Source organism: Leptosomus discolor, chromosome 2 (assembly GCF_034619465.1).
Source record: "Leptosomus discolor isolate bLepDis1 chromosome 2, bLepDis1.hap2, whole genome shotgun sequence".
Taxonomy (NCBI): Eukaryota; Metazoa; Chordata; class Aves; order Leptosomiformes; family Leptosomidae; genus Leptosomus; species Leptosomus discolor.
The window spans coordinates 103,300,581-103,315,848 of NC_141392.1; the positions used below are offsets into that span (position 1 = coordinate 103,300,581).

Here is a 15,268-nt window from a genome sequence, read left to right on the forward strand (position 1 = left end):
TTAAGCAACATGAGTTATAAAACGTTTTTTTTAAAGTTTTTTCTTTATTTCTCAATGCTGCAGGTGCACACATTCAGTTTCTGAATTTCTCTACTGAAGCAAATCATGATTTCCTTGAAATTCAGAATGGGCCTTACCACACCAGCTCTATGATTGGCCAGTTTAGTGGAATGGAACTCCCATCACCCTTGCTAAGTACTACTCATGAAACACTTGTGCATTTTTACAGTGATCACTCAGAAAACAGGCAAGGCTTTAAGTTGACATATCAAGGTAAGTAGGAACTAGCACAATGAACTTTGTGGTTAAAAAGAAAAAGATTTTAATTTTTTTTCTTTTTAATTTTTAAAAATATTAGGCATATATTGTATAACATTTTTAAATCTGTAGATTGTTTAATCCATAGGTTGAACTCCTTTACAACTGAAATTGTGTTGAATTGGACTCTTTATTTTACTGATGTAAAAACCTGAAGCCAAGGTGCTGACGTTTGCCAAAGGCCACATAGCTGATACCCCTTTCCATCCCATTACGGTGTAATGTTACGGCACAATACTGCTAATACTCACGGTCTTGTTTTCCAATTTATATGAATGAAGATTTCAAAATATAGTATGAATTATTTAAAATATTCAGGTGAAAATTTTTATAGTTCTCATGTTATATTTTTGCAGTCTTGACTTATGTGAAAATTAACAGGAAATGAAAAGATTCCAGATAAGACACATTCTGTATCTGTGTTTTCAAATACATATATTCACCATTTGAATGTGTGAACTTTTTGTCGTCTTTTACTGTTGGCTTTTTGCTTCATCTTCATTGCTGGCTTGTTTTTTCCACATTAGTGACTATAAAATGTCATTAGTTCATGCATATTCTAAAATTTTAAAATAGTCTAACTGAAAAATGTTGGGAGCTGTTGCAGGATCTGAACATTTAACAAAATGGAATGACTCATTCAATTCTCATCTGACTGCAGTGAGGGAGATTTCATGCCACCTTATTCTAGGCTCTTAATTTAGATAACCTGTCCGGGTTTTCAATATACAGACATGTATGTGTTGTGGTTTAATCCAGGTGGGCAGTTAAGCATCATGCAGCTGTTTGCTCACTTCCTTCCTACCCCCAGTGGGGGGGGGGGGGGCAAATGAAAGGAGTAGTAAAAGCAAGAAAGCTTGGGGGCCAAGGTAGAACACATTGTTTAATAAGTGAAGGATAAGGGGAAGAAGAGATAAAACAAAACAAAACAAATGGTGCAAAGGCAATCACTGACCACCTCCCACAGGCAGACCGATGCTCAGCCAGTTCCCAAGCAAATGAAGGCTAGCCTCCCTAAACCCCCTCTTTTCCTTTTTATTGCTGAGCATGATTTTATATGATCTGGAATATCTCTTTGGTTAGTTCAGGTCATCTGCCTGGTTGTGTCCCCTCCCAACCTATTGTGCACTCCGAGTCTGTTCACTGGTACAGCAGAGCGAGAAACAGGTGGCCTTGAAGCTGTGCAAGCACTGTTCGTCAAAAGCCAGAACATTAGTGTGTTGTCTGTACTGTTTTCATAACAAATCTAAAACACAGCATCATTTGAGCCGCTATGAAGAAAACAAACTCTATTGCTGCCAGGACCAGTACAGTATTTATTTGCATACACATATATGTGCAGTTATAGTTAGATCATATCTATGGAGTCAATGGATAGAGAGGAAGATTCTGAGCACCTGAATTAGGCTAATGGTTGTAAAGCGTGTCCGTGAAGAGGTAACATCCCTCAATTGCCTGTGGGGTTTTGTTCTGTCACGCAGTCTTAAGAGTAGGGAATACTCTGACAGCATCACACCCACCTTGTGTGGTTTTTATTCTGAGCAGTCGAGGGTAATTGTGATTGGACAGATGACTCTTTTTAGAATTTTCTGGAAGCTCAGAGAAGTGGCAAATTGCAGAAATGCCAAATAAATAAAATACAAAGCCATGTGTTATGTTATCTGTGTGTTCTCCAGTGCTATTTGTTCTGGTTCTAATTAGTGTGTTTTTCGTTATTATAACAAGCCCTTCCTTAATGGTATTGAGTCTTTATAGGCTCAACTACATGTGATTAACTCCTGACTAACAGCATTTTCTGTCATGAAATTAATAGTTAAATCTAAAGTTGTTCGTAGACTGTATAAAACATTCTTCTAGAGGCAATGTTCTATCTTGCTCAGCAAGGTTTTGTGTTCCCCTTAAAGGAAAGCACACATTCATATATTAACTATCTATGACAGTTGCAGCAGGGGCACAAGGAGACAGGTTCAGTTTGTTTTTTAATCGTCACAGTGCTTTTTTTTTTTGTATCTTTATCTCTTCTCGTGTATCAGATCAAAATGTATTTATTGTACATGCTATTATATGGTTATGGTGAGGACAGTGATGTTTGTGGAAATGGTAGTCAAGATCAAAGTAAAAGATGACATAGATTTGGAAAAAAAAAAAATTATATATATTTTGATTGGTTCAAGACATAATGCAGTTGACATAGATCTACTTCAGACTCCTCCAGTCATTGGTCTGTGCTTGAGTCTGTCTTCGCTTAGAGCCCAGTACCTAAACCCAGTGACACAATTGGTACTGCAAGACTGCTGTGACATCAGATGTGATTAAAATTACCATTCGTTATCAATTATTTTTTTCCTTTGAAGTAGCAAGAGGTTCTTCAGATCCAAAGTCACAGTGTTTTAATAAAACTGAGGGTAGCAATCTATGTCTCTGTCTATATCAGCAATGTGTGCTTGCAGCCCAGAAGGCCAACCATGTCCTGAGCTGCATCAAAAGAAGCATGACCAGCAGGTCAAGGAGGTGATTCTCCCCCTCTGCATCACTCTGGTGAGATCTCACCCAGAGTAGTGTTCAGCTCTGGAGTTCTCAGCACGGTAAAGACATGAACCTGTTGGAGTGGGTCCAGAGGAGAGCCACAAAATGATCAGAGGGATGGAACATGTCTCCTGTGAAGAAAGGCTGAGAGAGTTCACTTCAGCCTTGAGAAGAGAAGGCTCCAGGGAAACCTTGTTGTGGCCTTTCAAAACTTAAAAGGGGCTCATAAGGAAGATGGGGACAAAGTTTTTAGTAGGCCCTGTTACAATAGGACAATGAGTACTGGTTTTAAACAAAACCAGGATAGATTTAGAATAGATAATAAGGAAGAAATTTTTTTATGATGAGAGTGGTGAAATACTGGAGCAGGCTGTCCAGAAGCCCCATCCCTGGAAACATTCCAGGTCAGGTTGGACGGGGCTCTGAACAACCTGATCCAGCTAAAGGTGTCCCTGCTCACTGCAGGGGGGTTGGACTAGATCACCTTTAAAGGTCCCTTCCAACCCTGTTTTATAATTCTATGATATTATGGTTTTCTATACATAGCTTTTCTTAGGCAAATTTATTTACCTTTAATTTGTTCCGTATATTTAAGAAATATCTGCTTATCACTGCAGACAGAAAGACTCTGTAATCTGTGGTACTGTTCACAGGTCTAACTTTTTCTTTATTTTATTCATTTAGCCAATATTATTTTTTTTTCACATTAGAGCAATTTAGTATGCTCAGCGATAAGAAACTGAGCCCAAGGAATCATTCACATGGTATTCAAGTGTAGCTAAGAAAATTACATGTATGTTCAGAAGTTAAGCTGAATGTCTTCACACATGGTTTAAAAATCAGGTGAAATCTTGAGTTTATTGAAGCTAATGGTTGTGTCAATTATTTCAGCCAAAACACAACTTCATTTTTTATGTTTTTGCCTGCTACAAGCACCGTCTTTTAATTCATCCATGGTAAACTGCTGAAAGGATCTGTTACAATCTGTGTCCAGTCTGGGGTTGCCATTAAGATAGTAGCTTTCGTAATTCAGAAATCCATTATATTAATGCATGGAATTTATTACATATTTTGAAAAGGTTAATGAATTAAACTTGTAATTTCTCTTTCCTTCTATTCTTCCCTTCCACACTGTGTCCAGTAGGATTATTTTGTCTGATCAGAATGGGAATATGATAAAGAGGACACCATACAAAAGAAACTGATAATTTTTCATTCAATCTAACCCTCTGTTGTTAAAATCACTTGCTTTTTAGATAAGTTGCTTTCTATCTACTTCTCCCAATTGCAACTTATCAGCTGAGAACAAAAGTGTTGTCATGACTAACTCATTGACTGTGTAAAATTTTATCCTATTATTTAAAGACAAAAAGCAATGCACTTAAAACCAGAACAAAGTATTATGAAATATTAAAAATTGTCGTCAGATGGGCCTTATAGTTAACTATTTTTTAAGTGGTGAAGATTGTGTAGTAGCCTTCTCAGAATAAAAGAGGACTGTCAAAAAGTGATATTGTTCTGATTTAGAAACTTGTAGTAGTATTTTCCAAATATGTGTATAAAGAAACCAGAAAAAATTAGTTATGAAAAATAATAATAATTTGATAAGAATTTTCTTTCTTTAGCTATTAGTCCAATAGTTATAATAGTAGCTAGAAAATTCAGGACCAAGAAAGAGATACAGTTAAAGTAACTGATATTCGAGCCATTCTAATTTCAAATAAAAAAATGAAGCTATTATTTATTATCTTGTTTCTCAAAATGTGCAGTTACAGGTGTATTTGAATTGCCAAATGCATATACATTCATCCAGCTTCATTTTCCCCATGAGTGAGAAGCAAAACAATTTCTCCAGTAAAAGGCAACTCATGCAGTTCATTTTTATGTAATACTCCTTACTTATAAAGAGACTCTGGGGTCACTCATTCCTGAATACTGTCTTTAGAAAGCACAGTGTTTTAGTCTAGATATTAAAAAATATATGGTTTTAAAACTGAAAAAACCCCACAACATAATCCACTCAAATGAAAAGATGCTGGGAAAAAATTAAATTATTTTACAAGGTACCTATTATTTATTGATTTTTTTTTCGAATGTGGAAAGTTGCTAAAACTGTCATGTTCAATTTTTAAGCAATTAGAATCTACCAGCTAAGCTCACACTACTGAACTTCTAATTTACTTATGTTCCCTCTTCTATCTACCTCTTTGCTGGGAGATTATGATATTCATGATAGGGATTTTTTACTTTTACTCCAGTCTTGGGTTCCACTTGGATTATTTTGTACATGTTTTTCTTACCACAATCTGCTCCTTTCTTACTGGTTCACAGACAAACTTTGAAAGTTGCTTTCCCTAGCTTCAATTACTATAAGGGACTATTTGTTAAGCGGTGACTGCCAAGGTTTTCCAGGCCTTTAGCATACCTGGCATTCACAGAGCATAGCCTAAAACATGTTACACTTGGCTGCTAGCAATTGTTAAAATGAGCTAAAACCAGTTCAGGCCAAGGAAGCCCGGACATATCTCTGAGATCCTGCTCTGTCAGCTGCATAAATGGCATAAAGCCTATGGCATTTTATTCTGACAAAGTTATTTATTGTGTTTCAAGGGCTTGGGGATGCTGTGAATAAGGTAAGGTAATCCAGAAAAGGCTTAGTCGTTGTGCTGCCTGCTTATAAGAATGTAGTGCCCAGATGTAGGTAAACAGAAACTGTATAGAAATTGTATAGATATATAGTAATAAACGTACAGAAAACCCCAGGCTTGATTTGTTCAGCTACTGACAAAGCAATGTGCTGAATACATCCATCCTCCTGTCCAGGTACACTTAACAATTGCTATACCAGACGAAATTGTCTTCTGAAGCCTATCAGTAATAATTTACATTATTTCCAAGAAGCATATTTCAAAAGTATTTAATCTCTCGGGGCATCTAACATAGGTATCTTAAATAAAAGGGTACAAATCGTTGTCAGCACAAAGTAAAGGTTGTATGTGTGGTGGGTTGACCCTGGCCAAAATGCCAGGTGCCCACCAAAGCCGCTCTATCACTCCCCCTCCTTAACTGGACAGGAGAGAAGAGAGGAAAAAATAACAACAGGCTTGTGGGGTTGAGATAAGGACAGGGAGATCACTCAGCATTTACCGTCATGGGCAAAACAGACTCCATTAAAGGAAAAATGTAATTTATTGCCAATTAACTCAGAGAGGAGTAATGAGAAATAAAACCAAATCTTAAAACACCTTCCCCCCACCCCTCCCTCCTTTCCCAGGCTTAACTTTGATCCCGATTTTCCTCCCTCCTCCCCCCAGCGGCACAGGGGGAAAACAGGGAATGGGGGTTGGGTTCAGTTCATCACTCTGTTGTTTTCTGCCGCTCCGTCCTCCTCAGGGGGAGGACTCCTCAAACGTTTCCCCTGCTCCAATGTGGGGTCCCCCTCACGGGAGAAAGTCCTCCATGACTTCTCCAACGTGAGTCTTCCCATTGGTTCAGTCCTTCATGAACTGCTCCAGCGTGGGTCTCCTCCATGGGGTGCAATCCTTCAGGAACCGACTGCTCCAGCGTGAGCCCCCCTCACAGGGTCACCAGCAGCAAACCTGCTCCAGCGTGGGCTTCTCTCTCTCCACGGGCCACAGGTCCTGCCAGGAGCCTGCTCCGGTGCAGGCTTCCCACGGGGTCACAGCTTCCTTCAGATATCCACCTACTCCGGCGTGGGGACCCTCCATCGGGTGTAGGCAGTCATCTGCTCCACCGCCCATGGGCTGCAGGGGGACAGCCTGCCTCACCATGGTCTTCACCACAGGCCACAGGGGAATTGCTGCTCCGCTGCCTGGAGCATCTCCTCCCCCTCCTTCTGCACTGACCTTGGTGTCTGCAGGATGTTTCTCTCACATATTCTCACTCCTCTCACTCGCTGCAATTACTGCTGCGCAACAACTTTTTCCCTCTCTTAAATACGTTATCACAGAGGCGAAAAACGCTGTCACTGATGGGCTCGGCCTTGGCCAGCGGCGGGTCTGTCTTAAAGCCGGCTGGCATTGAGTATATCCGACATAGGGGAAACTTCTAGCAACTTTGTACAGAAGCCACCCCTGTAACCCCCCTACTACCAAAACCTTGCCACACAGACCCGTTACAGTATGTAAAACTGGAGGGTGTATACCAGTGCAAGCAGATGTAGCACACACAGATTAAATTCTGCAAAGAATTAGAGACAACAAGTTTATATGAAATATTTAAAAAGTTAAGTTTTGTCAGTATTTTTGCCTTTGTCCACTTTTGCCATTTCTATAGAAATCAGTTTGTAAAGCAGAACAGATGAATCTGAGGACATGACATCTTTATACATTTAATAGATTTTTTTTTCAGACTGCTTCTAATAGATCCAATTTTAGGATGCCCTAAAGTACTATAATTGGGAAAAAAATTCTATAAATAAAAAACCATTGCTTTTCTAATAATGAAATTAATTTGATATACACTTAAAAAAAGATGAGAAGGCAGAAAGATTCCATAGTTGTAGTCACATTCACCAAACCCATTCCAGTGTCTTAATGAATGTGTTGCATATTAGGAAGTGCTAATGTCTTCATACCTTTGTCCTAGTCCGATTTTTTAAAATGCACTTAAGTTTACATTAAAATGGGTTTAAGATTAAATTTGTCCTTTTACTGAATGGGACTAAATTGGTTCAAGTCAAGGACTGCTTTTTCCTGATTAGAAAAAATGCAATTTCTACTAACTAGAATACAACAAGTAGTGGCATTAAGGTAGTAGACTGTTTTTTTGCAAGGTAGATGCCTTTTTGTAAAGACACCAATCTAAAAATAAAGGGAGATTGTTAATGGGTATTGCTTATTCAAGCAAACTTCCATGTCATAAAAAATGAAGTTATCTAGAGACCTTAGCATTTTATGAAGGATAAGGCTTTTTGATAACCCCTCATCTCAGGGGAAAGCAAAGAATACGAATATTGTACAGTGAATGATAGAATTAATAATGCTATTTCTCAATTTTTCTACTGACTTTCTGAAGACAGAAAAATGCTTATGAGATTGAAGCTTAATATAGCCTGGGACTGTGCTCTGAGCACATTATTTTGGGAGGAAGAAAAGTGTATGCATACTGAGAACAGTAAAAATGTTTACTTCCCATGCTTGCAAGGAGTTAGTGCTGCTTCTTAAGAACTAGCCTGTGAATTCTCATAGCACAGGATTTGAATATATAACCTAAATCACTTAGGTACTGTGTATTTCTGAATGCAGTAAAAAGCTTTTTCTCCTTAGCAGAACCCTAGGGAAGTTACAGCTCTGAGTACCATTGCCAGTCAGCTCCTTGTTGTTTTATACCCTGATGTTTTCATGTTTTGTTATCACTTCAGCTTTGCAATTCCACTGTGTAAGGACTGGTAGGTATTCCATTGTGTTTAAGACTGACTCACTGAATTTGTGTGTGTTGTGAAACCTTTTGTTTCACTTGTGACAAGAAAGAAGTTCATACTGAACTTGTGTTGAACTGAAGCAGTTAAGATAAATTGTATTAGATATTACTTTTATTTATTTGTAAGGTAATGAGAGGACGTTAAAAGTGCTTGATTTTTAAAATAGCAACATTTAAGTTTAATTACATTTTTTCTGTTGTTGAAATAAATATTGTACTGTTTAACTCAAAAAACAGAAGCATTAAGAAAGGGTGTCGCTTTATTATCCACTGCTGTGGTTTTGCTGCCTATGAAAAGCAGCAAAGACAGGAAGCAACAAGAAATATTTAGAAGAACATTTCTAAATTACATTTGACTGACAGTCTTGACTTTCTGAGATCCTCACATCTGATGAATCTCAGTATATGAGATGTAAACAGTCTATGCACACTAGGTCTGAGGGGAAGAAGAACATTCACAGGAATTTGAATGACAAGCCAAGTTAGCTAATTACATACTCAGGATACTCTACATATAGCTGGAATGACTCCAGGTATATGCTAGGTCAGAAGAAATAAATATCTTTTGTGACCTCTAAGAGATTCATAACAATTTAGAAGAATAGAAGAATACAGTTGGTCTAATGGCTGTTAAGACCTATTTGTTATTTTTAATCCCTGGCTGTATTATAACCATTACCTCAGCCTTCTAATATTTCTGAAACATCTTTTTTCCACATAGCTTTTGCTTTAGGATGAGGGCTTCTTTAAGGGAAGCAGATAAAATGTTTTTTTTTGTGTGTGATTTTTACTGAGGGATTCCTGGTTCCTATTACTGCTCTAAGAGCATTTTCAGTCTGTTCTGAATTTCAGTGTAGCATAAAGCTGAATATGAGGTAAGAATCTTACTCTTTATTTGGAGAGTAACATGCACTAAGGGGAAATCATGCTTGATGAACCTGATAGGCTTCTATGATAAAATGACTGGCTGGGTAGATGAGGGGAGGGCAGTAGATGTGGTCTACCTTGACCTTAGTAAGGCCTTTGACACTGTCTCCCATCACATCCTCATAGGGAAGCTTAGGAAGTATGGGATAGATGAGTGGACAGTGAGGTGGATGGAGAACTGGCTGAAGGACAGAGCTCAGAGGGTTGTGATTAGTGGTGCTGAGTCCAGCTAGAGGCCGGTGACTAGTGGTGTTCCCCAGGGGTCAGTATTAGGCCTGTCTTACTCAATATATTAATAAACGACCTAGATGAAGGGACAGAGCGTATCCTTAGCAAATTTGCTGACGATATGAAGCCAGGAGGAGTGGCAGACACAGCGGAAGGCCTGCAGGTTGAGGGAGGTGATTCTCACCCTCTACTTCATTCTCATGAGACCCCACCTGGAGTACTACATCCTGCTCTGGGGCTTCCAGCACAAAAAGACATGGACTTGTTAGAGCGGGTCCAAAGGAGGGCTAAAAAAATAATCAGAGGGCTGGTACACCTCTCCTTTGAAGAAAGGCTGAGAGAGTTGGGGTTGTTTAACCTAGAGAAGAGAAGATTCAAAGGAGTCCTTATTGTGGCCTTTCAATACATAAAAGGGTCTTGTAAGAAAGATGGAGAGAGACATTTTGCTAAAGCCTTTAGTGACAAGACAAAGGGCACCAGTTTTAAACTGAAAGAGGGTAGATTCCTGAACATAAGGAAGAAATATTTTAAAATGAGGGTGTTGCGACATTGGAACAGGTTGCTCAGCGAAGTTGTGGGTGCCCCATCACTGGAAGTGTTCAAAGTCAGGTTGGACAGGGCTTTTAGCAATCTGATCTAGTGAAACATGTCCATGCCTATGACTTGGGGCGGTTGGAACTAGATGATCTTTAAAGGTCCCTTCCAACCCAACCCAATGCATGCTACTCTAGTCTAGTCTGAGAAGTGGATTTTGTTCTTGAGTTTGTAGTTAGACACAGCATGATATTGGAGGAATGTACAGTCAGATTAAATGTTTTAAGTAGCTTTAATTGTGAGCTTTCCTAAGATTTGAGTGTTTGTGTGCTCAACTCTCTGCTAATACAATTTTTCTGTAATTATTTCCATATTGAAGTGCTGCAGATGAATGTGGCCTTGCAAATGCAGTAAGTCGCCCCAGTGTTAACGTAAGACAGAAAATACATTTGAGTCATAAAAACAAGATAGCAGAGGATTAATTATATTTCTTTTGTGATTTACACTCTTTTCTTAACAATGGAAAATATACTGCACAAAGAAATGCCAAATGTTAGTACGAGATAGTTTTAGAAATCGAGTATTTTTCTGCTGCCAGTATTGGAATTAAATGTTTTTCTCAGATATCCTTTACATTGGGCTTCATTTCAGGCTGCCACTAGGATTTTTTCTGCTGTGAAATGGTATATCATTTTTTAAAGCTCCATACCCAAACAAGTCTTTGGGCATGGCATTCATAAAAAAAGCTTTCTTTGGTGAGGTGACATCAGGATTTGTGGGTAATATTTGATACTGATGACTGAATAATTAATTGCTCTGTTAAATCAGGTATAGTTGTTGCATATATCAAAAGAACTGAGAAGAATATAATTCATATTTATATTAAAACTATAAAACATATTTGCTGAGTGGCCTGTAAATCATTATATCAGTCAGACAGATCACTTGACTTTCAGTTATTCCGATAATTTATGAGTCATCTATAGGATTTATACCAGAAGTCAAATACAGTGAGTATCTTCACATTTTACACTCTAAAAAAAAAAAAAAAAGCCACAACAAAACCAACCAACCAACCAAAACCCAAAAAACCTAAGCTGTGCTCAGTTCACGTGCAAGTGCTTTCACCCCGACTGACTGACCTTCAAATTTGTCATAATCTGCTTTAGGCAGAGATTCTATTCTCACAAAAACAATACCAGAAAAAAACCAAAAGTTCCTGTATGCTTTGTTTACCTTACTTACAATAGGAGAAAAGCACGAGGAAAAACTTATTTACATTAAAGGTGGCAGAGCACTGGAACAGGTTTCCCAGGGAGGTTGTGGAGTCTCCTTCCCTGGAGATACTCAGAACCCACCTGGATACACTACTCAGTGTTTTATAAAAACTTCTTAAATAATGCAAAATGTGATTATTCTACAAATGTACTATCATAAGGTATTAAAGCTAAACTATTTGCAATGTCACAGCAAGAGCTGCACTCTGCACTCTGGAGCACAGGAAGCTCCACCTGAACATGAGGAGGAACTTCTTTACTCTGAGGGTGACAGAGCACTAGAACAGGCTGCTCAGAAATGTCGTGGAGGCTCCTACTCAGGAAATACTCAGAACCCGCCTGGATGCAGTCCTGTGTGACCTGCTGTAGGTGAATCTGCTTTAGCAGGGGGGTTGGACTAGATGGTCTCCAGAGGTCCCTCCCAACTCCCACCATTCTGTGATTCTGTGCTGTGTATTGCTGAATAAACACTAACTAGAATTTTAGAAGGTAGTTTTTTGTTTTTTCCATTAACAATCCAAGGGATTTTAATGGATGTTGTGCAAATTAGAGGGACAGAAGAATGTGGATTTTCTTTCAGGATTTGCTCTTTCACATGAGCCATTCCTGTGTTTTCTTCTCATGTAGAGCCTTGAGATACATTGTTTCCTGAAATGAATTTTTAAGACTAACTTAAAAAATCTGAGACCATGTTAAGTACATTTAAAATATAACCTATGAATACTGTATTGCAACAAATTAACCAATAAGGATATTTTTCATGCATATTCATCTTTTCAGAAGGTTGTACAAAGTTTAAAAGTTCCAATAATTATAGTCATTGTTACAAAACACTGTCATTGTAACTAGAAAGGTAGTGCCACAACTTGTCAAATAAATCTGAGAGATCCTCTGACCCTCCAGAATAATCTTCTATTGTATTTTTATTATAGTTTGATAAGTAGCTTTTTATATAATTTAATATGTTACTCTTAGTCTATCCTGTACTCTTAAATAAGCTTTCTAGTACTCTACTTTGCTTAAATATGTTGATAATAATGATATTATCTGTAGTAGTACTATAGGAAAAATGACAGCAGGAATAATAATAGCATTAAAAATTAATGAGCCATTACTAGATTTAGCACAAAAATTTTAATGAACCATAATTAAGGTAGAATAACGCTTTTTGTATTTCCTTTCCAGTGGCATTTAATTCTGTTTGTTAAGTTTTCATTTTCTTTTCATAGTTTTTTGTTATTTGGGGGAAGGGGAGTCTGATTTATGAAGAGGATTTTGGAATATTTCTGGTACCTCCACATCTCTTCCAGCTTTGTAATGTTACGGACAATGGATTATGGATTCACTGAATGAATTAGGGAAAAAAAATAAGGCTTTCTGAAAATAAATCTTCTGTTCATTTCATAGCATGACTGCAATCATCAATGACCAAAAACCGTCATGACAGTAGCTGTACTTCAGTGAAGTAATTAAGTACAAACTTCACTTTAAGCAAGCCCTTAAGCACACCTAAGTTATATGTTTAGCTTAATCTTGCTGAAATGGCTTATTTAAGTAATCTAATAGATAGTAAGTATGTAGCTCTAGGATGAACATGTCTATATGGTAACAATTAGCTTTAAAAAAAATGAATCTTGAGAATCTTAGTGTAAAAGTGAGCACCTATTAAATCTGTTCAATTAAATTATTAGTGTTACTATTAGTGTGCAGCTTTTGGATCCAATGTTGCTGCATTCAAAGTAAGACTGGTTTTATTTCAAACTTAGCATATTAAATTAAAACTGAGTATAAAGTTTATGAAAAAGTTTGATGTACCTGTGAAATTAGTGACATACTTACTAAGAATATTCATTTTATTTGTTAAATAAATTAATTCCATCTATCTTAGTTAAAAAATGTTATTCTATTATAAAATTTCTCAGATCCTAGGCATTAGGTCTGAACCTAGAAATTTATTTAGAAACAAACACAATTTATGTAATATTCTAATCTGAAGCTTCAACATGAACTACTAAAACACAATATTCCATCTTAATGCCCTGCACCCTGTGTTTCTTTGTCTTTTCTCTCTAAATTTCTGATGTAGATAAAATTCTGTTTATTCTAAATTTTGATCTTTCCTATGCTTTGTTTTTTTCATTCCTTTATCAAGATCTGGATTGTCTCAATGGATCGTTTATTTCTTGTTATATGTTAATCACTTTGTTACTGGAGTTTGGCATTCTGATGTTTACCTGTTATAGTGTGCATTACAGAATTTATATTAAAGTTTACTTCCAGTGTTAAGTGCTGACTAAGCAATAAAAAGAATAAAAAGTATTTCTGTTCTCTTCCAGCTTATGAGTTACAGAACTGCCCTGATCCTCCTCCTTTTTTGAATGGATACATAGTCAACTCAGATTACAGTGTGGGTCAGTCGGTGTCATTTGAATGTTACCCTGGATATGTTTTGAGGGGTCAGCCTGTTCTCACATGCCAACATGGAATAAACAGAAATTGGAACTATAATTTCCCCAGATGCGAAGGTAACATTCTGGTAGTACTTTTACTTCAGAACTCACAGTACTTTCTGATTTTTGCGTACTTGTTTGTTTATGTGTATGTAATGCATCTTTTGCTGAAGAGCTGCACCTTTATCCTAATATGTAGTGTAAGCAGCTGAAGTCAGACTAGTATGGGCTTTTATAAATCATAAATATTTTATGAATCATGTTCCTCAGCAGTGATTTATTGTTTCTATTAATATCTGTCAGTTGTATTGATTATGAGAACTCATGATGCTGCCAGAAATTATCTTAAACTCCATGTGATTTATTTTTTTCCTTCTTTTTTCTGATTGAGGGGTGGGGGGGCAGTGTGCAATGTAACATATAAAATTTTCTATTGTAAAGCTTCTACTTGGACTTTCGTATAAAAATACAAGTGCAGAAACAAAACTTCTGACATTCCTTTAGACCTTTAGAGGCTTTGACAAAGTCTGCTATAAGATGTTAGGACAAAACTAGGTGACCACTGTGTAGAACTGAAGTGGTGTCATAGATAATAAGCCAGCTAAGAAGATATAAAATAGATTGAAAGAGATTATTTCCATCATAACAAGATGCTAATGGTGGTACAGATTTTTACTGCAGAATGTATGTTCAGAATATTTGACACTGATCTTGAAAGATGGGACAGATGCTCTCTACACAAAACACCCAATAGCTTTTAGGTTAGTCGAACCAGAAAAGGCTGTGAGGAAATCAAGAAAATTCAACTGAGCTACAGGTATAAGCCGTGAAAAAACTGTGAAAGATGGGTCAGTCATTCTGCTTCAGGACAGATTGCTAATGGCTAAAAAGATATTTTCTAGTGGGCAGGCTAACATAGTGTTTTCTACTTCGGATTCTTCTGTGCATTCTTATTAGACATCGAGTTGAATATTGTCAGAAGTAAAAACACTAGAAGGACTGACGATTTGCTTCAGCACTGCAATTCCTTCCTTCCCAGATGAGGATTTTGGTACTGTGAATAATTCAAATTATTGTCTTATTATTTCTGAGCCAAGTATTCTCCTGCAGCTTAACTGTATTGCTCTGCGGCATGAGCATGTGTTTTGTACATGTACTTGGGAAGGGACACTTTTATTATTTCCTTATGTTGTCAATTAAATTCAGTTCTAGTTCCATAATAGTTAATGCAAATTTACCATAAATTACTCAGAGATCTACTAAAGTAAATATATAGAGGAGGTTGAAAGTGTTGCATATATCTTGGAATCCAAAGTGCTTACAAGGGAGAAATAAAGTTTGAAATGTGTTTACTGGATGAAGGTTTTCACAGGTACAAATCTTTGTCCATTTGAGACTTGTTAAAGAATAAAAACAATGACAAAACCCCAATTCTTGGTATTTTTTAAATATTATTTTTAGTAGTGTTATTATTGAAATTATTAAAGAATTATTAATTTTTTAAAAATTTTAATTTAATTTCCATTTTATCACGTTATTGAATAGCTGTTATAGAAGTCTTGGCAG

The 15,268-nt window shown here is 37.1% G+C and overlaps 1 protein-coding gene across 1 annotated transcript in view; it reads left to right on the forward strand.

Moving 5' to 3' along the window:
• Nucleotides 1–15,268, forward strand: part of CSMD1 (CUB and Sushi multiple domains 1) — a 1,224,748-nt gene that overhangs the window by 1,074,718 nt on the left and 134,762 nt on the right. Inside the window, exons 41-42 of the mRNA XM_086461528.1 lie at nucleotides 64–273; nucleotides 13,589–13,777. Coding sequence (XP_086317654.1) covers nucleotides 64–273; nucleotides 13,589–13,777 — 399 coding nt within the window. The remainder of the gene's footprint in view (nucleotides 1–63; nucleotides 274–13,588; nucleotides 13,778–15,268) is intronic.